This window comes from Sus scrofa, chromosome 16, assembly GCF_000003025.6.
Source record: "Sus scrofa isolate TJ Tabasco breed Duroc chromosome 16, Sscrofa11.1, whole genome shotgun sequence".
Taxonomy (NCBI): domain Eukaryota; kingdom Metazoa; phylum Chordata; class Mammalia; order Artiodactyla; family Suidae; genus Sus; species Sus scrofa.
Window position 1 is genome coordinate 45,516,837 of NC_010458.4, and position 24,389 is coordinate 45,541,225.

General features: G+C 42.1%; 1 protein-coding gene across 20 annotated transcripts in view; it reads left to right on the plus strand.

Moving 5' to 3' along the window:
• Positions 1-24,389, plus strand: part of MAST4 (microtubule associated serine/threonine kinase family member 4) — a 589,582-nt gene that overhangs the window by 544,318 nt on the left and 20,875 nt on the right. For 18 of the 20 annotated variants that reach the window (XM_021076748.1, XM_021076749.1, XM_021076750.1 and 15 more), the window contains 10 exons: positions 2,823-3,031; positions 5,379-5,517; positions 6,845-6,977; positions 7,909-8,074; positions 9,911-10,012; positions 15,649-15,771; positions 15,935-16,047; positions 17,874-18,001; positions 18,639-18,874; positions 23,148-23,348. In XM_021076748.1, the coding sequence (XP_020932407.1) occupies positions 2,823-3,031; positions 5,379-5,517; positions 6,845-6,977; positions 7,909-8,074; positions 9,911-10,012; positions 15,649-15,771; positions 15,935-16,047; positions 17,874-18,001; positions 18,639-18,874; positions 23,148-23,348 (1,550 nt within the window). The remainder of the gene's footprint in view (positions 1-2,822; positions 3,032-5,378; positions 5,518-6,844; positions 6,978-7,908; positions 8,075-9,910; positions 10,013-15,648; positions 15,772-15,934; positions 16,048-17,873; positions 18,002-18,638; positions 18,875-23,147; positions 23,349-24,389) is intronic. The other 2 variants (XM_021076754.1, XM_021076767.1) reach the window with 1 other exon arrangement.

A 24,389-nucleotide genomic window follows, 5' to 3' on the forward strand; every position in this document is an offset into this window, starting at 1 on the left:
GGAGCTGCACTGCCAGCCTATGCCACAGCCACAGCAATGCCGGATCCTTAACCCACTGAGTGAGGCCAGGGATCAAACCCACATCCTCATGGATACTAGTTGGGTTCATCACCACTGAGCCACAGCAGAAACTCCGGTTAACTAGCCTTTTGATGTAAGACCTTTATAAGACAGCCAATAGAAACCATACTTGTATGGTCATTCCTGGGTACCCGAGGGGGGTTGTTTCCAGGACCCCCTTCGGATTCCAAAATCCGCAGATGTTCAGGTCCTTTATATAAAATGGCATCCTCCAATATACTATAAATTATCTCTAGATTATTTATGATGCTTAATACAATGTAAATGCTGTGTAAATAGTTGCCATTGTGCTAATTCAAGTTTTGCTTCTTAGAATTTTCTTTAATTTTTAAAGAATATTTTCAGTCCTCAGTTGTTAGAATCTGAAAGTGCAAAAGCCATGAATATGGATAGTTGACTATACTATGTTGTTTGTTTTCCACTTTTAGCTTCTTTACAGGTGAAGCAAGAACTTGAAGCAATCAGAATGCAGGAATCTAGGTTTTTATTATTTTCCCAACATTTGGAAATAATCTTGCTCGTTCTAGATCAATAGGCACTTTATTTCACGACTCACATTTATCAGTACTTTCCCAACTATTCCGTTCCGTTTTCTTGTAAACCATGATACTTTCTCTTTTCACACACTTGTTTCATCAGTTTAAATATTTGTTCAAATTAGTCAGTCATGATATCAAGCCTAGCCGGAAGAACAGGTTGGAAATAAACCCAGCTGGCAGGAGCCTGAGTGTCTGGGCAGCATGAAGAGGATGCCTAGCCCTTGTGGAGAGCAGTGGGCCCCCAGCTGGCCAGCTCCCTTGTCCATTTGCTGTAAAGCAGGAATAAGAGCACCAGGTTATTCTTCGTGGTGATTTTGCAGAGTATGGTTAAAACAGCTTTTTACGATACAGGGAATGAAGAATTAGAAGAACAGAGAAATGAGGAGCAAGAAAACAGAGTAAAACTAATATATATATATATAAAATAATAATAATAACAGAAAAAAACCCAACCCCCCAAAAAGACAAACAAAGAAATGTTTAAACAGAGACTTTCAAAATGTGTGATTTTGTGAGCGAAGTGAAAAGATGGATACAATGAAAGGATAAAGACGTACACACTTGAAAGAAAGATGAATTCCTAGTTGAACGCTTAAGAGGAAAACTTGCATATGGATTAAACTGAGATTGAATTTACTAAGATTTATGCAAGGCGGTCACCTTGACATACTGATTCAGCAGGAATACAGGGTGTCCCAGTCCCCCTCCTGTTTGTTTTTCAGGAGCAGCGAAAATCCGTAGTGGCAAGTGCATCTCAGGGAACCCCTTGTTTAGGAGGCAGACCATTGGATGCACTTTACTGTGATCGGTCACTTTTTAAGTAAAACATTACTTAGTTGATCATTGCATTGGTGCAGGACAGCCTCATATAACCTATTACACACTTCTAATGACAGATGGTTCCTTAGGTAAGTTATTAATTATTTGAGCATTGCCTAACCTGAGAGTTCAAACCTGTTCTCCCTCAACAATGAGACAAGTGGGAGTAACTTAGGAGAAAAGGAACCCATCCCAGACATTTTCCTTGTTGCTCACCATTTCCAGGTGCAGTTTTGACGGATCCTCCTCATAATTACCTCTTTTCTCTACATCTTTTGAAGCTTCCGGGAGACCATTGTCTTGACCTAGGTAGAATTCTCTCTGTGGAGTATTGGGGTGAGGCTTTCTGCAGAAATTCTGTGCCACCTGCTCATTTTACAGTAAAGGTGCCAGACACCTCAGCCATTGGTCAGATGGACCAGAAGTGCAGTGTACTGTGGACCCCCTTTTGAGGCAGGAAATGCACTTCCTGTTGAAAAGAGGCTTAGGTGTAATTCATGCTGAGGTCTGTAGTGAGGAAATAGGCTAGTCTGTTGCAGGGAGGGCAGCCTCATATGACCTTTTACACACTTATCATTTATCTGGAGAGTTCTTGGGGAGTAAGTTACCCTCGAGCTGGAAGCTGGCTACTTTAAGAAGCTATGGTCTGGGGGGCGTTCCCGTCGTGGCTCAGTGGATAACTAATCCGACTAGGAACCATGAGGTTGCGGGTTCGATCCCTGGCCTTGCTTAGTGGGTTAAGGATCCCGCGTTGCCATTGCTTTGGCATAGGCGGGTGGCTACAGCTCTGATTGGACCCCTAGCCTGGGAACCTCCATATGCTGCAGAAGCGGCCCAAGAAAATGGCAAAAAGACAAAAGGACAAAAAAAAAAAAAAAAAAAAGAAGCTATGATCTGTGGTCCTTTTTTGTAGATCCCATGGGTATCATATAGAAAAATACTTGTTTTAGTTAATTGTGAAGAAATGCCTAACTGATCTCTAATGCTAGAAAGGAACTCGCTCAGGATATGTATGTACTTTTGTTCATTATTTCCTGTTCTAATTTATATATCAGGTTTTTTTCTATTTATGGAAAACTAAAAACAGCAGCTAGCTATTGGAAAATATCTCACTCTGGAGACTGTCCATTTCCTTAAGCAGTGAAGATGAATTTGATGCCTTATGTGTGACGTGTAACCTTTATTGAAAGAATTAAAAAAAAAACTAACCAAAGGACTTTGGCCTAAAAAGGGATGTTTGTAGTTGCCAGCATATCTTGTGAGCCGAGTCCTGGCTGCCATGCGAACTTAAAAAAAAAAAAAAAAAAGTGGATGAGCATGTAGTTTACTCTACCCAGGAGCGTGGCCTCTTCCTGCGAATCCCAACTCTTGTCTCCTTTTCAGGGCAGTCTACTTTGTTCGACACAAGGAATCCCGGCAGAGGTTTGCCATGAAGAAGATTAATAAACAGAACCTCATCCTCCGCAACCAGATCCAGCAGGCCTTTGTGGAACGGGATATCCTGACTTTTGCAGAAAACCCTTTTGTTGTCAGCATGTATTGCTCCTTTGAGACAAGGCGCCACTTGTGCATGGTCATGGAATATGTGGAAGGTGAGCCAGTCTCTGACCCAGAGGAGACGACACCTGTACCCAGAAGCCACAGGCTCATTTGTGTGGCTGACGCATTCTGCATTTGTGCCACACACTGGTTGTGTCCATGTAGGAACTGAGGCCAGGCGGTGAGATGGCTGTATTCCCAGTCATTATCTTCCAGTAATTGCTTGTAAAGTGCCAGCTCTACTATAACAAAGGGAAAATTAGTGCTGTTTGGGAAAAGGTTGTTTTCCTTTTTTAATAGCATTTCATCCTAAGTACCTCCACTCAATTGGTCATTAAAATTAGAATATAGGTGATAGGATTTTTTTCCTACTTAATTTTTTATCACATATCATAAAAACATTCATTACAGTGGATCTTCTTAAAGAATGTATTAAAAATACATCTTTTTTGCTCTATGGTATGAGGTGAAAAATGAGTTAGGAGAAAGATACATTCAAGAAAATCTTGCTTTTTGACATTCCCATTGTGACTCAGCAGTAATGAACCCAACTACTACCCATGAGGATGTGGGTTTGACAGACGTGTCTCGGATCCCACATTGCCGTGGCTATGGTGTAGGCGTGTAGCTGCAGCTCCAGTTCAACCTCTAGCCTGGGAACTTCTATATGCCATGGGTGTGGCTCTAAAAAAAAGACCAAAAAAAAGATAAAATCTCACTTTTGTTTTGTTTTGTTTTGGCTTTTTAGGGCTGCACTCATGGCATATGAAGGTTCCCAGGCTAGGGGTCAAATCCCAGCTGCAGCTGCTGGCCTATGCCAGAGCCACAGCAATGTGGGATCCAAGCTGTGTCTGAAACCTACACCACAGCTCACAGCAACGCCAGATCCTTAACCCACTGAACGAGGCCAGGGACCGAACCTGTGTCTTCATGGATGCTGGCCAGATTCATTAACCCCTGAGCCACAATGGGAACTCCGAGAAAAATCTCACTTTTAATCTAAAAAAATAATACAAAACAGAAACAGACTCACAGATATAAACAAGTTTGTGATTACCAAAGGGAAAAGGGGAAGGAGAGGTGTAAATTAGGAATATGGGATTTAATAGGTAGACACCACTATATAAAATAATAAACAACAATGATTTATGGTATAGCACACAGGACTATATCCATTATTTTGTAATAATCTATAATTCTGTAATTGGAAAGAATCTGAAGCTGTATACCTAAAACTAATACAATGTGGTAAATCTACTATAGTGTAATTAAGGAAAAAAGCCTAATTTTTTTCCTTCTGGAAGTTTCTGGTCTACCTTTTAAATGCTCCAAGTAATCTTATTTCCATCACTTTTACATTAAATTTTTCTGTGTTTCAGTAGCCATGACTTATTGACATAAACAAAGCTAATGAACAGAGAAGCAAGGGCCAAAACAATTTTCAAAGATCTAATTTAAGCCCTTGTAATTATTTGAACTGAATTCCAAAAATTTATAACTTGAGGAAACATTAAATATCATTTTCATTTTACAGATGAATGAACTGAAACCCAAGAAGAGGGAGGAATTAGTAGATATTTAGTGGCAGATACAAGACAGAAACATAACCTAGGTGATTTTCACCTGTTGTTCTTCTCACCACACCAGTACTTTGCACTATTAACTTTTGTTGTGGTTATTTTAACCACAGTAATTAATATTTATCACACATTTAATATGTGTGGGCAGCATCCAAATTCTATACATAGATTACCTCGTATCATCCTTACAATACAAGGGATGATGAAAGAACCAAGATTAGTTTGCCTAAGATGTTCCCACCTGGAAGAGTCAGAGCTGGGATTTGAACCCAAGTGGCCTGATTCCAGAATCCATGGGTTTTTTTTTTTTTTTTTTTTTAATTTTGATTTGAACAGACATTTATTTATTTATTTATTTTAATAGTTATTTCCCCAATCCATGTTTTAAACTGGTTTATTTTCACTTGTCACGGTGCTCCTAAAACACATGATCAGTTCCTCACATTTTAGTTTCACTTTGGGCCAAATCTGCTCTCTTATGAGCACTCTTTTTTAAATAAAAATCTGTGTTTGAATTCTGTGGCTCAGCAGGTTAAGGATCCAGTATTGCCACTGCTGAGACTCAGGTCGCTGCTATGGCACAGGTTTGATCCCTGGCCCCAGAAATTCCAAGCATGGCCAAAAAAAAAAAAAAAAAATCTAGATTTTCCTCACGTCACATCTTAATTAGAAACATGATTACCTAACCCAGTCTCCACTTAGGAACTGAGGTACTGTGTTTCTGAACAGAGACCATTCTGCTTTGAAGTTGTGGAATCTAAACTGGTGGCCTTGAGTGCTAGCTGATGCTGGACCTGCTGTTTTCTCTTATGTCTTACAGGGGGCGACTGTGCTACCTTGATGAAGAACATGGGTCCTCTCCCGGTTGATATGGCTAGGATGTACTTCGCCGAGACAGTCTTGGCCTTGGAATATCTACATAATTATGGAATTGTTCATAGAGATTTGAAACCCGACAAGTATGTACACTGACGAAACATATGTCTTTTTTTCCATATGGTACAGAAAGTTTTCTTATAAAAATGTTTTCTCTCTTAATGCTGCCCTGCACATTTAAAAATTCTCCCATAATGTTCCCAAATGAGTTATTTGTAACGGCATATATGATAATTTTTATATAACCTTTTTTAAAGGCTGTGATGTTTATAATAATAGCTTATAAAAGCAAAAGAAAAAGATTAAAAAGCCAGGGTTAGTTAATTTTTTAAAGTGTTTTTAATTATGTAAATAAGAGGTACAGAGAACACTATGAATTGTTTTCTGGCTAGTTTCTGCATTTGGGATCATACTTAGATAATTCTTTTTTACTCCTAGATGATATATATTATATTCTATTCCATTTTATTCACAGTTTCATTTTTTATTTAATTTTTAATCCACATGGAATTCATTTTGGTGTCTGATTTGAGATACAGATATACCATTTTCCCCCAAATGACTAGCTATTCATCTTGACACCATTTATTAAATGTTTCATGCTTTCTCCACTAACTTGAGATGCCTCTAGAAGTATTACCTATTAGTATGGAAAGATTTTAAGGGTGCTGAAGATTTTTGTGACAAAATTAACTTATGGTCATTCCAGAAAATTTGGGAAGTACAAAAAGAAAAAATTTCATCCACCGCATTACCAAACAAGGACAACCATTAGAATTTTGGCATGTGTCCTCCCAATAGCTTTATTTTTTTTAAACTCCTCTACTTCTTTAATTTTTTAATTAATTAAATTTCATTTTCCACGGAAAATGAAATTTTAAACTGTAAGTTCATAAAGCTCTTGCATGTGTAAAAATGTAGGTTTTGTGCTTAATGAGTAGAAACTTAAATTCGAGCCAGAAGTTGAAATCTGAAACAATGGTACATTTTTCATCCCAGTTCTTTATCTTATGTCTCATTTGAATCACAGATTCGTTGCTTATCTTAGTTGCTAATGTGTGACATAGGATTATTGGTAGCCCTTTCTCTGCTCTTTTCTCATTCTGAAAATGGAAGCATGTCGGAGGTCCATACTTAAATTTTTCTGAGAGCTTCAGGTTGTAGATGGTTCTGTATGTGGCAGCCCCAATGAAGTTGAGCTGGACCCCGTCTCCAGCCCTCCCTTGTGAATTACACACAGCTGTCAGACACATATTTAGCATCTTTGTGTGACTTCATCTCTTCACAGGCTGGGTTTTGTAATAAAGTTGATACTCAACAGTCTTATAGGTTGACAGTGGGAGAGAAAAAAGGAAAAAAAAAAATGAGCCTCAAAGCAAGTGTCATAATATATGTCCTTCTACCTCCTAGTTTGTTGGTCACCTCGATGGGACACATAAAGCTGACAGATTTTGGATTATCCAAGGTGGGACTAATGAGCATGACGACCAATCTTTACGAGGGTCACATTGAAAAGGATGCTCGAGAGTTCCTGGACAAACAGGTAAGCTTGTGTGCTGCTCGGTTCCAGAGAGAAATAAATACAAAGTACAGCGTTGCCAGTGAAAGTCAGAATCGACTTGCCTAGGCCATCTTCACGTTAGTGCTGGGACTTAGATGTCTGTATAAGCCTTACATTTAATACAGGGCAAATTGCTTCCATTTTTCTCCCTGGGCCTCTTAGAACTGTCTGTCCCTCCACATTCCTCCCCTAACATTATGGTCTATTAGTAAGATGAATGATCTAATTGCACGCAAGTGAGGGTGTGAGAGAAACAAATGGAAAATTGTTTTTGTAAGGAATTGAGGAGTCTCTGTAGAGTCCTCATGAAACTCATGAGGCATCGTACAATCAAGGGTGCTAAAATCGAAGCCATGGCCCATTTCCCTTTAAGCATGCCTCATTACCATGTGCCCACAATCTGCTCATTGTACACTTACTTAAGGTGAATACATCTCAGCTGTCATGCTTTTCAGAAGTAACCAGGATGTGAATATACCTCGGCCATGTCAATGCTAAAAGTATTTCTGACAGTGACACATACAAAAAAAAAAATATATATATATATATATGTATATATATATATATTATTTTAAATGTAAGGATTACAATTTTTTTAATATTATAAAGTCAGTCAAACTACCTGAAAGGATCAAACCCTCCATTTGCAATTAGACATTACACATAATTTAACATTAGAGCAGCCTTTTAAACTTTGCTTTATCTGTTATTTAAGTGTAATTCATCGCCTTTGGCATTATAAATACTGCCTTGGAACTGCTGTTCTTTAGTTCTTTGCCCAGTGTGTGGTTCCGTGTGGTTCCATGTGGTTGAGCAGGTGCACTCTGGGCAAAATAATTGATAGTTATCCATCTTGCTCATTTTAATTCATGTCTAATATTCCAGTTATTCTAATATTTCAATCATCTTTTAGGTCTGTGGGACACCTGAATACATCGCACCAGAAGTGATTCTGAGGCAGGGCTATGGGAAGCCGGTGGACTGGTGGGCCATGGGGATTATCCTCTATGAATTTCTGGTTGGATGCGTGCCATTCTTTGGGGACACTCCAGAAGAGCTATTTGGACAAGTCATCAGTGGTAAATATCATCGGGAATTATCTTTAAACCACTGTTGGGAAGCAGCTATTTAATGTATTTCTGCGGAGCATTGCTGTTTTTACTACTAAAATGTTAACCTGTATCACATGGTTTAGCCACCAAATTAAAAGAACTCACTCATCATAGCACATAACCGACTTAAACAATCTCATGAGAGCAATATGTGTTGGAAATTGAGCTGAGGCAGTTTTGTTAACATGGAATTTGGAAATGTACTAGCGATGTAACTGATTTTTATGGTGTGCTTCTCCTGCAAAAGAAATTGGTGTGGGATTTGCAAATGATTTCACTGCTGTCCAGCCTTGCTTTCCGTAACAGGAAAGTTGCACCAGGGAAGAGAAGGTTAATGTGGGTAACATTCACATAAATGGGAAAAATGGCTAATGGCACAGTGAAGAAATTAACAAAAATGTAATAAACCCTAAAACAAATGTCTACCAAATAATAAATAATGAGAATGGGGAGGAAGCAAATTTCATCCACAGATTGTTAATGATTTCATTGGTAGTTGTTATGGTGTAATGTTATTTCGTAACAGCTGTTCATCTTTCATTTAAATTCAATAACCTTTAGATCTTAACCTGCAAGCTGACCCTAACTATTGTTATGCGGCTTGTGGCAAAACTAAATGATAATTAAATAGGCTCTATTCCTACCCTACCTGCTGTTTTTATAAGTTTCCCCCAAGCAGAGATCAAAAAGCTTCTCTTCCTCAAAGTTTGTCAGTCAGCACTCGCATCTTCATCACCCATCTCTGGACCATTTTGGACCGTGCTTACAGGGTCCAGGAGTGGAAACTGGGGGACATTTCCTTTTACTGTGAGGAGTTCCTTAATTATAGCATTATGTGCCTTCACGGACTTTTGCAAGCCAGGCATATTTGTAAACTTTAACAAAGTAGATTTGTGAGTTGCCTGCAGTGTATAACCCTTTTATACAATATCTGAGCTATTTATGGATTTATAACTAGGCTGTTTTCTGATATACCAAGGCCTGACTAGCAAGAGGAATCAACTGTTTAATTAACACAAGCAGCAAATGGTGGCTTTGTTCTCTCGATGCCTTACGGCTCAGATGCATATGCATGTTTTATTTTCCAAATCAGATTTAAACTGCAGCAGAGGAAGCTGGAGGCAGGCACATGCAGAAATAACTCATGTTTTTTATTTCATTTCCGTGCACACACAGGCATGCACACCTATCTTCAGGCAAACCCCTTTAGAATGTAGAACATATTCTAATATTCATGACAGATTTTAAATACTTCCATTACTATGATTCCTTTGGATTTGGACTTTTCCTTTGTCTCTGGAAATAGTTATTTTTACAGAATTACTTTTTGCTTCTTGGAGCTAAAGAACTCTAGGGCTGTGGCCAGATTTTCAACCGAGGATGATAGGAGAGAAAATCTGACTCCCAGATGAGCCCTCGATGAGCTACCACCTAAAACACAGGTGTTTAGAGTTTCCACTCTATTGAGTCTTCTTAATAACTAGAGGACCAATTTGTAGTGAGTCAATTCTATCAAGGAAAAATGAATCAAAAAGGCAAATGAGAGGTAGTACTCATGGAAATATTCTCTCCCTGCCTTGTGGAAAGCTGTGCTATTCATTCCTTGTGAAATAGTGCTTCTCAAACTTGACTGGGCTCAGGAATCAAGTGAAGATCTTGTTAAAATGCAGACTCTGATTCAGCAGGTCTGGGGTGGGGCCTGAAATTCTGCTTTTCTAGCAAATACCCAGGTGCTGTCCATGCTGTTGGGACATGGACCACCCTTTGAGCAACGAAATTTTAAACTACGTTTCTTCCTTCTAGATGAGATCAACTGGCCTGAAAAGGATGAGGCGCCACCACCCGATGCCCAGGATCTGATTACTTTGCTTCTCAGACAGAATCCCCTGGAGAGACTGGGAACAGGTTAGAGCACATATGTTTTAATTTTGCTAATATGCGAGAAGTAATGTCAGCGTGGCGCACTCAGAGGTTTTTGTTTTTGTTTTGTTTTCTGCATGGGAAACATCTGTTGGTCGATGTAGAATATGACTACAATACGTTATAACAGTAATATTTTGGATTTTTTTTCTGATTCACAGCAGTAGGTACGCTGGGAGGGCCAGCGACTATTGTTCCATTGTTTGTTTGTCTTCGTTTTTTGGCATTCTTGTTTTTGGCAAAGCAGGAATTATTTCTACTATGTTTCAGTAAATAAAATTTCTCTGGAAGAAAACCCCAAGGCCACATGTCCTGAAAAGCATGAATCGTACAAATTTGAAACGGAGGATTAGCGCTATAGAGGATGTTTTTCGTTGTAGTTGTTTGGTGTTGTAAACATATATATATATATGTATATCTCCCTAGAAGGATTTGGCCCAGCATGTTACTTTCTGCAGGGTTTGAAACAGGTTGTCAATACCTTGAACTAATTACTGGAAATGAGCACCTGCAGTTATACCAATGCCATCCCCTCCTGGCGATTGGCACCAGAGCCCAAGAAAGAGGATTAAAGAACATTGACTTACAGGATTAAGGAGATAGTAGATTTATTTCTTATGGATTATTTTTCCTGATTGTTCTGCTACCAGTTTTTTTGTTTCTGACAGCTCTTTTTCCTTTTCTTTCTTATGTTCTGAATAGATGGACTTAAAGGAGTTCATCTTGTGGCTCAGCGGGTTAAGAACCCAACATAGTGTCCACAAGGATGCAGGTTTGATCCCTGGCCTTGCTCAGTGGGTTAAGGACCTGTCACTGCGTCAAGCTGTGGCGTAGGTCACAGATGCTGCTTGGATCCAGTATTGCTATGGCTGTGGTGTAGGCCTGTAGCTGCAGCTCCAATTCAACCCCTGGCCTGAGAACTTCCATATGCTGCATGTGCAGCCATAAAAAGAAAAGAAAAGAAAAGAAAAAAAGACTAGACAGACTTAGAGATCCCAGGGTAGAGTCCTAGCCAACCCCAGTGTGTGAATTTGTCTAGATGAGACTAAATATTAAATTGACATACACATCACACACACACACCACATGCACACTGTATCCATGATTTCCATCAGTAAAAATTGTTGACGTGATGGGTTGTTTACTCTGAGCTATTTCATTCCACCCTGTTTTACTGGAAAGGTCAGAAAATCGTGAAGTGAGAACTCTCACCCATTTTACAACAGCTCCAAATCTGTATCTTACATTGTTCTCCACATCTGTTTAATTTCCCCAGTTGGAGGGCTCTGTTCTTGCTTAAGTATGGAATGCTATGCTACCTGGAGTTTATGACGATGCATTGAAATCTTTATTTTGTAAATGAAGTTTTATTGAAATGCGGCAATGCTGTTCACTCACATATTGTTTATGGCCAACTTCATTCCGCTCTGGCAGAGCTAAACAATCATGACCAGCTGCGTGGCACACAAGGCCTAAGATGTTCACTGTCTGGCTCTTTACAGAAAAATCTTGGAGACCTTGCAGTAGAGAATCCAAGAAGTTTTCACATCAGGACTCAGTTGGGAAAACCGATTTGAGTTGAGTTACATACTGGAGTACCATATGCTCTTTGCCTTTTTCAGTGGATGAGTGGGCCTTTAACTAGGAAAGGCAATATAGTGGACGTTTAGGGCATAAACTCTGGAGTCAAATAGCCAGAGTTTAAATCTGACCATGTGACCATGAGCAGGATGTTTTGCCTTTCTGTGCCTCACTTCATCATCTGCACAATGGAGCTTATAATGAGTACCACTACCTCCCGGGGTTATTGTGAGGGTAAAAAATCATCTACTCTGGCTCTTAGGACCAGAGGTGACACTGTCAGTATTGTCATTTTTTTTTCCCCCTGTATATATAATCTCATGCTTTCTCCTTTGGACATATGAGGCTTAGAAAGGGTGGTGGTGCCCCTACCTTTGAGCTAATTGAACTCTTTGAACAGAGTGTTTTATCTTTCTCTCCCACCCTATTTGGTTTTCCTTAAGTCTGAAGTGTCTAGGGAACTTATTTCCCACCATCTGTGACCTGCAGTCAGATTTGCTTTAGTCGTTCAAGAGACAGGAGTAGCTGTCCAAGAATGGGTGTCACTGCTCTGTGTGGAGCAGAATTTTGAGGAGTGATTTTACTCACTCAAGCCAAATATGAGAAGCAGTGGCATTTGAAGATTGTCCTGCTACAATACAAATAACCCTTTATATATCCTAATCAGCTGTTCCAGAGAAATGATGTCCTAAGGTATGGCTAAAGATAAGAATCAACACAGCCCTCTAAAGAGTTCCCTTCAGGGTTCCTGTGTCATTTTGGAGAGTTTTCCTACTTAATAATCTGCCCACTTCCCTCCTCTAAGAACACGTGGACTCTTGATTGGACTTGACTTAACGAGGCAGGCTGGGATGGCGGTCAGTGCATCCACGTTTATACATTATTTGCTGCAGGTTATCTCTGCACATTTCTCCTTGACCCCTGCTTTCCGTCTTTTTGGGGTTTGACAGTTTGAGAAATGAATCTCCTAGCAGAAGCTCAAAAGAGACATTTATAAGACCCTGCCCAAGCTCTTAGCCTTGTCAAGGAGTGCCTGCCAAACAGGCAGGGCCAACGTGACAGGTTCCAGTAGGGCCTGGAGAATGAGGCTGAGAATCCCGCAGGCCTGCCATGCTGCTTCCAATGACAGCGTTTTGGATTTAATGCATATTTAGCGGGCAAAATAATGCACCATGAAAATGTGTGAATGCACATTTGCCCGAGAGACTAGAGAAGCTGAGAAAAGGAGTGTGAAGAACATAATGGATGTTTAAGAAACTTCTATGAAAGGAAAGAAAAACTCAAGGGAGAGCATGGGTGCCAAAGCGTAGCTTGCAATTTGGGAACTTGTACTTGAACTCGACTTTTGAACTCGTAGAGTTTTGAGTGGCAGCTGAGCCCATTGGACTTGAGAGCTGCCAAAGTGTGACTGACCGCCCACCCCTGAGCCAGCTGGGAGATCGTGAGTCATCTCTTCATTGTCCAGCGTCTCAGTTTCCTAATCTATGGAAATGGGCATGTTCCACACCTCCCGGGATTTTTGTGATTTTTCTGAGTGTAGACACATTTGTGAAAGTGTCTGGGACATGAACCTAGTGCGTAATAGGAGCTCAAGAAATGGTCACTTTCCCTTCCCTTCCTGACATGTGATGAGTTCCTGGGTCTGATGATTTGTATTTGGCGCATAACACCATCGTCTGTGTTATACCCACAGTTGAGCCCAGAGTTAATTTGTCCCCAGTGCATCTCGTTGATTCTTTTGTTCCCCATCTCTCGAAAAAATGCATAAGAAACAGGACCCAAGGGTAAGCAGCTGCTTCTCAGAGGGACACCAAGGCCAAAGAGCGGAACTGTGGGCTGGGTCAGCCGTGGACTGGGACTCCGTGGGGAGGACCCATTTGTCATCATCCACAGAGGTGAAGCAAAATGCTCTCACCAGTGAGGGTCTCAAAGGATGTCAAGTCGGGAGTGAAAACCCAGACCCTCTGGATGTGGTCTGCAAGTGGCCTTCGAGGTGTCGAGTCTAGAGGACTGTGCTTGTCTGGGTAAAGTTGAGTGACCTGGAAGTGTCATAGCTGTCACTGAGAGTGGCCCCATGAGCAGCCACAGAAGTGGTGGTCGTTGCAGTGTAGTGTGTGGTGGGCAGTAAGTAGCTCTTGACTCTGGACCTCGGTGTCACTGGCACAGTGAGGGAGTTGGATCGAGAAATATTTAAGCCCTTTTAGCTTCTCCAAGAAAAGACCACTAGAATAAAACACCCCTGGCAGCTGTGTTTGGGGACATGGATCGTGCTAGATGAAAACCAGGTGGCACGGAGGACGAGGGCGAGACTGTGCAGAGGTGCTCAGGAGTTGGCTGTTTGGCTCAGTTCCCCAGAATCAGTGATTGTGAAGCCATTTGCAGACGGATGCAAAAGAGATGCCAGGGTGGGATCCAAATTAAAACATGCCTCCCCTTGATGTAGCACGTGGCGCTATGGCACTGAGGATGGACCTGGGTGTTCTCCGACAGACCTTGGCTTGGCCCCTCTAACTCTTATTCACTGCTTGATCTTAGCCTGGTATTCTTTACTGCTTATCATTACTGTCCCCATTCAGACATGGAGCTGATAATGCCTGCTTTGTGGGGTTCTTTTCCAACAGTTTAATTAAAGGAAACAAGTGGCCTCTAGCATCTAGTGTAGTACTTGTCCGAGTTGGCCCTCACACCACTGCTGCTAATGCTATTGCTGTTGGGACCAACATCAGACTTGAGTATTGCGCTGTAAACACTGGAAAAGCCTGGGTGCAGTTCTCGATGAAGATTCTAGTCAAATGCTTTGGAAACCATCCTCCCTTTTGGGTGGTGACTTTCCTACTTTGCTTTTTTTCTCTCCATTCTGTTGTTTTCAGAGCAGTGGTTTTCCCTGGCTAGGTTTGGAGCTGTAGCCAGCCTGCCCCTTGAGCACCAGGGGCCTGGTGGGGCCTGAGTCACATCTGTGAACCTGACAGACAGCTCCCCCGCCCTGAGATCCAAGCCCATTTTTCATTCCACTTGCATTTCTCATCCCGTTCCTTCTGTACCCCACTGAGGACGGGATGAGAAGCCTGGGTGACAAGTGCATTCAAGAGGCATTTCCATCACACTTAGGGGAGCGTCTCCTGGTAGGGAAGCTGATTAGACCCTGGTACTAGTCTTCAGAAATCTCTCTTCTCAGTATTATTTCAAGATGGATTCTTCTTTGTCTGCCCCCATCAACAGTGTATGTGTTGGTGGCAGGCAGGGACCTGATTCTCACGCTGGGACTTTATAACATGTGTACCATCTTCTGTTTACCTGAGGGATCATATCATCTTTTGATGGGGCCTGCCCTTCAAAATCTCTCTTTAAAATCATGAACTGAATTAAAAACCTTGTTTCACTAAATTGTGTTCTCAGGCTCATGCGGCAAAAATAAGCCTAAAACTTAGGGACTTTGATTGATTTTCATTACACGCATTATAAATCCATCAAACAGGTTTGCCAGTGTCTTAAGAAGCTGTAATCCGCAGAATCTAATTCCTACCAATGTTAATGAGCAATCCAATAAAATTGAATGGTCACTGTTCTGTACTATTTAGGAAAAATTCACCTTTATTAAAATCTTACCTCCGGAGGAAATACTGCTGTGGACTCATTCTGCACCTTGTTAGAATTTCTTCAGATTTGTAATGAGCAAGTCTCCTCTGGGCCAGTGTGTGTCCACATCGCCAGGTTCAGCGTAATGGGATTTTAAGTGGCTGCATCATTAACCTTTGAAAAATGGAGGAAGTCATGGAAAAATTAACAAAGAGAAACTGTGCCATAACAACTGCTGTTAGCAAAATCCAATCTCCCACTGATAAATTATGGGAAAATTTTTGGACGTTTTGGTTTGCAGAATGAAAAACATTTCCATGATTTCTTTAGTTCGCTTTTGATAGATTTCGTGTTTTTTTTTTTTTTTTTTTTTTTTTGATGTTCTTAAAAACGGCTGTTTACCTTTCTGCGAGGACGATTTAACGCTTTTCCCTCTGTTCTTCCCCTCCACTGCCTACCCCAAGGTGGTGCATATGAAGTCAAACAGCATCGATTCTTCCGTTCCTTAGACTGGAACAGTTTGCTGCGACAGAAGGCAGAATTCATTCCCCAACTGGAATCCGAAGATGACACAAGTTATTTTGATAGTACGTGCGTTATCTGACATAAAACATTATTTGGCCTTTACTTTGTAAGAAAATCAGCTCTGCTTTGGATAGGACCTTCCAGTCCTGAACCATCATTTTAAATATCTAAATTCAAAGCTGAAACTCTGAGTAATTGCAACTGTCCCCAAACATTTCCCTGCAGCTCGATCAGAGAAGTACCATCATATGGAGACTGAGGAAGAAGATGACACAAATGACGAAGACTTCAACGTGGAAATAAGGCAGTTTTCCTCATGTTCCCATAGGTTTTCAAAAGTAAGTGAAATGGGGCATAAACACAGAGGGCCTGCCCCCTGGCCAGGTAGTTGGTACCTTGAACAGTGACACGGGACTGTAAGAAGCAGCTATGGTGTTTGGGGGCTTGGGGGCTTTTTTTAGGGGAAAAAGTGACCCCACCGTCTTGATAACCCAGAGTCCCTCTCCCCCTGTAGGAGTATTTTTCTCTGTTTCACTCTCTGCAGATTAGTATCTTTTTTCTTGCAGTCAGAGGCTTGCATTCATAGTCACCCTTAGGAGCATGTGGTACCACCTATGTGCTGACTTTGCTTTGCGTGCCCTGGTCTAGCTCGGTGCCGGGGAGGCATCCTCCCGTTTCTTTCCTGTTATGATGGAGAATGTTGAGCTCATTGTGCTCGGAGCCCTCTCCTAGTATCCCACAGAGTACACCACAAAAGAGAAAGTCTAGTCCTTGTTTTAAGCCCAGACCCTTGGCCCCAGTTGACTGCAGAATGACAAAGTCTTATAACTGGTGATAGAAAATTCATGTTATATTCAAGAGGCAGTAGGAAGCCAAGCTAGAATTTTGGAAACGGTAGAAGATAAAATCAATGGAGAAAGATACTTTTTTTTTTTATATAATTTATATTTTTGCTGCTGGTGGTGAGATTTAAAAGATAAACAAAACACCTGAGAGTCCTGAGATGAGGCAGGGCCCTAGGAACATGGAAATGAACCTAGAGGGCACCCTACCTTCCTTTTGCTATTTGCAGCCGCAATATATTTTCTGTTGCCATGGCATTTTCATGATTATGATGTAGCTTTTCTATAGCATTGAGTGATTTTAAAGCATTCTGCACGTTTTTCTAAGTGACTACCCAGAGTGTGGCCCACACTGCCCTCCCTGTTAATAGCAAGGACATAGACATAGGGATTTCCCTGGAGGGGATGCACAGGTCTGGCCCAGAGCCAGGACCAAAATCGCTTCAACAACAGGGAGCACGGGCTTTCCCAGTACCTGTCCTGTGGCCACTCGAAGCCAGCCTGCAAGCTCTGTTTCCTTCCCACTGTCTCCTGTTCTTTAGCCACCTTCCTCCTAATCCCAGGAGATCATAGGTGGTCTCAGGGCCACTTCCATGGGAGCAGCCAGGGGCTGGATGTGGCAGTAATGAGTACTTCCTGGGCTGGGCTCTCAGCTCCCTATTTCACCTTCCATCTTTCCTGGGCGTCAGCACAGGTCCCAGTTTGCCTAAGCTCTAATCCCCTTCAAAAATCCCAGGACCCACATAGGAAGCTGCCTGTCTGTAAATGTGATTTATAAGCCAAACGAACACCTCTGACTCATAATAACCAAATAGGCCCTGCATCTCTCCCCTACCCCTGACACGATTTGAAACAGGTCATTTATTCTTCTCTTAGCCCTCAGTTCCAATTCATTTTTTCTCCTTCCCGCCCCTGACTGGTGGCCATTAAATCTTTTTCCCTGTGATTTTCTTTCTCGGATTGACTTCATGGTTAAAAAGTAATCTAACATGTGCATTGATCCCAGGCCTAGAAACCCCAATGCATCTATGGATTTTGTTTGCAGATACAAAGTCCATGGTGAGATACGGTGAGAGGGTGGTGAATTCATAGCTCCCCACTCGAGGGGAAAAAAAAAAATTACACATTGACCACTCATCTCAGGATTCAAGAAAACAGCACTGGAAAGTACTGAATACACCGTCCAAATTCAAACTTTAGTCATAGTCTCAGGTTTTTCCCAGGATTTGGGGATTTGTTTTTTTTTTTGTTTTGTTTTGTTTTCTTTTTCTGACAAACCCTTTCAGGAAGATATTAATAAGCACTGCCTCTTCGCCTTGCAGGTGTTCAGCAGTATAGATCGAGGTACTCAGAATTCAGGGGAAGAGAAGGAAGACCCTGGGGAGAAAACCAAAAACACCACGTTGCCGTCCACGGAAACATTAAGCTGGAGTTCCGAGTATTCTGAAATGTATGTGAATTGCCTGTTAAGAAATATCATAAGCAGTAGCTCCCAGGACAGTGGTGCTTCAATGTGAGTGTGCATTTGAATCTCCTGGACAGGGAGTTCCCGTCGCAGCTCAGTGGTGACAAACCAGATTAGTATCTATGAGGACGTGGGTTCAATCCCTGGCCTCGCTCAGTGGCTTAAGAATCCGGTGTTGCTGTGAGCTGTGATGTAGCTTACAGATGTGGCTTGGATCTGGTGTTGCCGTGACTGTGGCATAGGCCGGCAGCTACAGCTCTGATTCGACCCCGAGCCTGGAAACTTTCGTGTGCCACAGGTGTGCCCCTAAAAAGACCAAAAAATAAAAAATAAAAGGTGGGGGGAATCTCCCGGGGGCTTGTACCATCAGATTGCTGGGTCCATTCTCGGAACTTCTGACCCAGGAGATCTGGGATGGGGGCTGAGAATGTATGTTTCTAACAAGTTCCCTGGGGATGCTGGTGCTGCTGGACTGGGTACCCCCCTTGAAGAATTGCTGCCCTTGACATGTCTTGGTTAGGCTATCTCAGTTCCACTTTGACCTGGTTTCTCTCCCAGTTCACCTGGAACACAGTTTCCTAGTGTGTACAGGTCTGTGACTTTGGTTTTGTTTTTAATTAAGGCAACAGTTATCCACATCCAACTCTTCAGATACTGAAAGCAACAGACATAAACTCGGTTCTGGCCTGCTTCCCAAACTGGCGGTTTCAGCAGAGGCAGAACAAGACGTGGCGGCTCCCCACCCCAGAGAGCTGCACGAGGAACCAGAAAAGCCAGCCCTTCCTCCTGCAGAGAGTGCTCAGGAGGAGCCTGAGGTCAGCACCCCGGCCAGTACGATCAGCAGCTCCACCCTATCAGGTAAGACCAGGGCGTGGTCCAGGGCATGGTCTGCCATCCAAGCATCACCTACCACACTGAGAGGTGACTGTGGATGCTCACATTTCCAGGCCTGGCCCAGTCTGGTAGTGACAATGGCCGTTTTGTGCTGCTAGACTCTGTCCGTGGCCCCACTTCTTGTGCTTGGTGATGGGCTCCTGAGACCTGAGGTCAGGCGTCCCAGACACCTCTTTAGCGCATGGCCATGCAGCTGATGGGTCTTGCTTCACCTGAAAGCTTCACGTCTATAGCCAGGTTTCATATGGGTCCTTTGCAGGCCATTAGAACACCCTAGGGGCTCTGCTGTGGCTGCAAAGGCATGTCTCGTGGGGTTACATCTAACTCAAAGTTACGAGTGAGTGGCACTGTCGAATAGTCAAACGGTTGTGATGGAACATGACAGAGGATAATGTGAGAAAAAAAATGTGTGTGTGTATATATATATATATATGCATATATGTATATATGCATATGTATGTATATATGCATAGATATATACATATATATGTATGACTGGGTTACTTTGCTGTACAGCAGAAATTGACAGAACAATGTAAATCAACTATAATAGAAAAAATGAAGATTTAAAAAAAAAAAGCCAAATAGTCAAAATTCCTCTCAGCGGTGTCTTAAATCATCACCCATAAAGTACAGTATAAGCCACTTGAAATGAGTGGTTGTTTCTTTGAAGGACTTGGTTTTTATTATGGGGCCACGTTGTACCCAATGACCAGGCTCCACCCTAGAGCCTCAGTCTGTGTGGCCAGATGCTTGTGCGCTGAGATTCACGGATGCCTTCCACGCATCTAGGCCGGAGAGAGGAGAGGGGAGTCAGAAAGAGCCACACAATTCAAATTGGTGTCCTATGTGCATATGAGGCAGCTCCACCATGCACACGTTCCCCTTCCAGTCCCCAGGTGACTGGCGCAGAGACACTCCTGAGACGTCTTTGGTAGTGGGGGAGGCAGTCCAGGGGCTTGGGCCCTTCTGATGTTACTTTTGAGTGAGGTAAACCTTCCTGAGAACAGTAAGGGTCTCCACAGGTTCTTAAAGTGCTTAATGCCTCATGGTACTCGCATGCCTGTAATCACAGAGGTGTCCTCATTAGATGATCTGATTCGCATTCCCCTCGGAGCAAGCCTTTGAAGTGCATTTAAAATATTATTTGGTTTATAAAAATTTTATGCACAGCGCATCCTTCTACAGAGCAATGTGTATTTTATGCTTAAAGAATACATCGTGGATGTGGCTTAAGGTTGCCATAATAAATGTTTTCATTAAGCCATATTCAATATGCCATGTTGATAACCGTGAATGATTCCAAGATTTCTCAGAACTTTTTTTTAACTAACTGAATATTAGCAGTGTAATTTTCCTTTTGTTTTGTTTTGAATCATTTGCTGAAAACAAACTTTCCAGGCTGGGTTTCTTTTAGCCTCCTAAAAAAAGTCTCGTTCTGTGGAGCATTGCATGATATTAGCATTGATTGTGAGGAATAATGATGTTGGGTTTTTTCCTTCTCTCTCTTCACCTCGGTTATGTTTCCACGTAGGATCATTCCACCTGTCCGAACTCTGTAAGAGCCAGGAGAATAGCAATGAAATAGTGTAGAAGCAAGACAGTGGTCTCAGATTCCTGACCATTTTTAGTTCATCTTGCTACTCAAATCAAATGAAGATATGTGGAGCGTTTTAAATTTCTGGTTATTACTAAGTTCTCACCCATTTCCTAGTTTATTATTTACTCTGAATGGAGTAGAGTTACCTCCATGTAAAATGTATTCTTACTATGATAAATTGTTTATTATCCCCTGGCCTCTTCAGCCTGCTTACTGTCAGAAAGGTAGGCGGTAGAGGGAGGAGAGTGGTGTCGAAGCATTTGATTGATGACTTTCATAATTAAAAAAAAAAACCTGTCTATGTCCTGCATGCATTTTGATTAATAGGTTCAAACCACCCATTTCTCCGTCTCCCCCATGTGCACACTAAAAATAATCAAAAGACCTTGGGGCTGTAAGTACAGAATAGAGAGATGCACTGATTTGCTCATAGCGAAGGGTAATTAGGGATTCTGAAAACCGTGCCTGTAGTAAAATTAAATTTGTTGATTTTTATATTGCTCCACCATCAAAAAGAAAGAACCCTTGACATTTACAGAGCATTGAGGTGACATTACCCACCAATGGCAGAAAAGAAACACATGCTTTATACAGAGCTGGGAAACGAGATGGCGGAGGCAAGAGCGAGAGATGATAGGCAAGGTATGTGGGGTACGCACAGCCTGGCATTTAGGGAAGTACAGCTTTATACCTACCTGTTTCTTTTTTCATGACTGCCTTGTATGTGGTGAAACATAAAAGTCTTGAAGTTTTAGGTGTGGTGCTCAAGTGCATCCAACACATTATTCATCGTGAAGAGATTCAGCTTTACATGATGTACTTACTTGTCAATGATCCCATCCAAACCAAATCAGAATAGAGAAGGGAGTGTGTGACTTATCCCCAAAGTAAGCTCAAGATTTTTAAGATGAGATTTTTTTTTTTTTGACTTGTGAAGTTTTTTGTCAAGTCCTTTAGCAGCTGATTTCTTAGAGTAAATAGAACAGAGATACTGTTAAGTGGGATGGAGTTTGGTATATAGAAGCAGAAAGACGGTTGCTGTTTACCAGAAGATTGTCTTCCTTTGTTGGTCAGCTGGGTGTCACATGGAAGTCCATGAACCTTTGCATCTACAGCACAGTAGGTGGCCAGGAGCTGTACCCTTTGTACCTAAAGCACAGTAGGTGGCCAGGAGCTGTACCATGCCCAAGTGCCCTGAGCCAAGCCCCAGGCTTCCCTTAGCTTGGACCCCACCTGTGGTGTCTGTGCCAGCTCTGTGAATAGGGCCAAACTTCACCTGTGTAGTCAAGTGATGTGTGTATAGCAGTATAACAGAAATGTTAGTTAAATCCAGTTAAGCCTCTTTCCTAGGCAAAGAATGTCATGGTCAGCACGTTAAAATGTGCTGTCTGGTCTTTCAAAGGATTGATTATAATGGTATTAAATTCTCTGTGTGGATTGTATATCTTAATGTGTGACTGTTGTTGACGATTTTTAAAGCACAAGGATCTTATAACACTTAGAAGGAAAAAGGAGATAAGCATTGTTTTTTTCTGGACAAAGAGTATTATCAGTGATTTTAAAAAGAAAGGGGAAAAACCCAGAAAACTAGCCTATGAAAGAAAGAAACCAAAAGGGATGGTTGTTGGACTTTCCTCTGGGGAATTTAGCATGTCACTTCTGCTCAAGAACTTTTTTTACTCCTGGCATGTGCAATGGCCAGACAGATATCACTGATTTCCCAATCCTGCATGCTTCTACATGGTTATGTATTCTCTTATGTTCCTCTGATGAGGGAAGTCCTAATTTTTTCTTAAAAAAAAAAAAAAACAAACCTCCAGTTTGTTTTCAGGATTAATAAAATTAAAGGAGGCTTGATGGCTGGCTTAAAGGGAGACAGATCTTCCACTGGTCTAGGACTTGGGGGCTGACCAGCAGGTGGCACTGTCTGTATTCAAAGCCACGAAGATGGATCAAGCCATTGGGTAATGAAGTCAGGTGTCCCCTTGGTCTTGTCCTGTGAGATTTACAAGGAGCTTAGAGTGAAAGGAGGCATCTGGTGTGGGAGGTCGAAGGTGACGCTTGAGGCACTTTTCTGTAAGTTACGTACCTGAGCCTCATGTGAGCTCTGCCCTAGAAAGATGGGAGGAGATGACACAGGCATATGTCTCCGTGCAGTGACTGAATGATGTCCACATGGCAAATCCCAGTATTCACAGCCACGCTAATGATGGTCATTAGTAGCATAGGATAATCAGTACATGATGGGTGGTCGTGGAGTTCATAAGGTGATGTTTGGTTCTCGGTGTGGCCTTTGATGGTGGGGTCGGGGGAAAGAATTGTCTCTACTAGGGTTGTAAGATACAGAGTCTAACAATTAATTACTCTTCTAGTTCAATGGAGTTGATTGCGAGTTAGCAGACTTGTGCACAAGTAGAATGAAATCTGAATGGCTGTCTCTTCCGTCCTCCTTCCTCTGCATCAGCATCTTCACACCAGTCACGTGTTTTTCATATTTGCCTGACACCACATGGACTCATCAACCACGTGGGCACCTGTTTCCCAGCCTTTGTCCTTCCTTCTCTCTGTCTTCCCCTCTCCCCACTGTCTTCTATCCCAGGTTTTCCTGAACGTGTTTATCCCTTCTTCTTTGTGCAGTTGGCAGTTTTTCAGAGCACTTGGATCAGATAAATGGACGAAGCGAGTGTGTGGACAGTACAGATAATTCCTCAAAGCCCTCCAGTGAACCCGCTCCTCACATGGCTCGGCAGCGATTAGAAAGCACAGAGAAAAAGAAAATCTCGGGGAAAGTCACAAAGTCCCTTTCTGCCAGTGCTCTGTCCCTCATGATCCCAGGAGGTAGAGAGACGTCTACTCGCATGATACTGTGTGATTTGTGCATGTGCTGCTCCCCCCCCCGCCCCCGGAACCCCAATTTGGAATGCAGACTGAGATGCAAGACTGCTTGAAGCAGTAATGGGGGGTGCCAACACAGCCCTCTTGAGTGTCTCCCTCCAGAGCTCCTGGAGGGCATACGTGGCTTACTCCCTCTTGCTTCTTTCTGCAGCGGGAGATGAGACAGGCTCCTTTCCCACAAAGGCTTACTTCTTTTATTTGTTTTCTTTTCTCCCCCCACCCCACCCCAAGTTAAGTGATAAATTTCCCTCCTCAATAACTTTTCTTTCCTAGACTATGCATCATTTATATCCTTTCCAAAGCTGTTTACAGCATCTGTGTTGGAAAGCTAAGTATAGTTTTTCTCATCTAATTAATGAGCAAATACACAGGGAACATGAGTTTTTCATTTCCGGAGATGCAGAGAGTCACAGACAGCACTGAAATTACACATTTTATCAGTCCTGTCTGTTGGGTTATGCTTCCTCCTACTGGTAGTCCCATCATTTTCTGCCCCACATTAAAAAAGAAAAAGATTGGGCTTAATTATGGTTTTGTTGAATTGCAGTATTTTTCCACAACCTAGTTTTGCCTCTGCTAATCACAAAGCTTGTAGTAATTTCACTGGCTGAGATGAAAATATACACCCTGGTGGTCATGACTTATCACTCAAATGTCAGAGAGTGGAAGTGGCAGTTGAATTATACTGCAGATGGCTTGCATGTGGAAGAATACAGACCACGTATGAAAGGGATTGTTTACATTTTTGAAATTTCCAATTTGTGCAGAAGGAAATTGCGTATAAACAAAGGCTCATCTGCAAGTAGTACTCACTGTAGCATATTCTGTTCTCTGGGAGATGTCCATTTGGCACCATAAAACAAACACCTCTCTCCCTAGTTTGAATGACTATTCAGAACCGGAAGGCAGTGGCCCCAGTGCAGCTGTAGTTGGGGAGGGAAGTGGGATGTGGTCCAGTCCACTTGGAGAGCTGGTGAGAAAGCC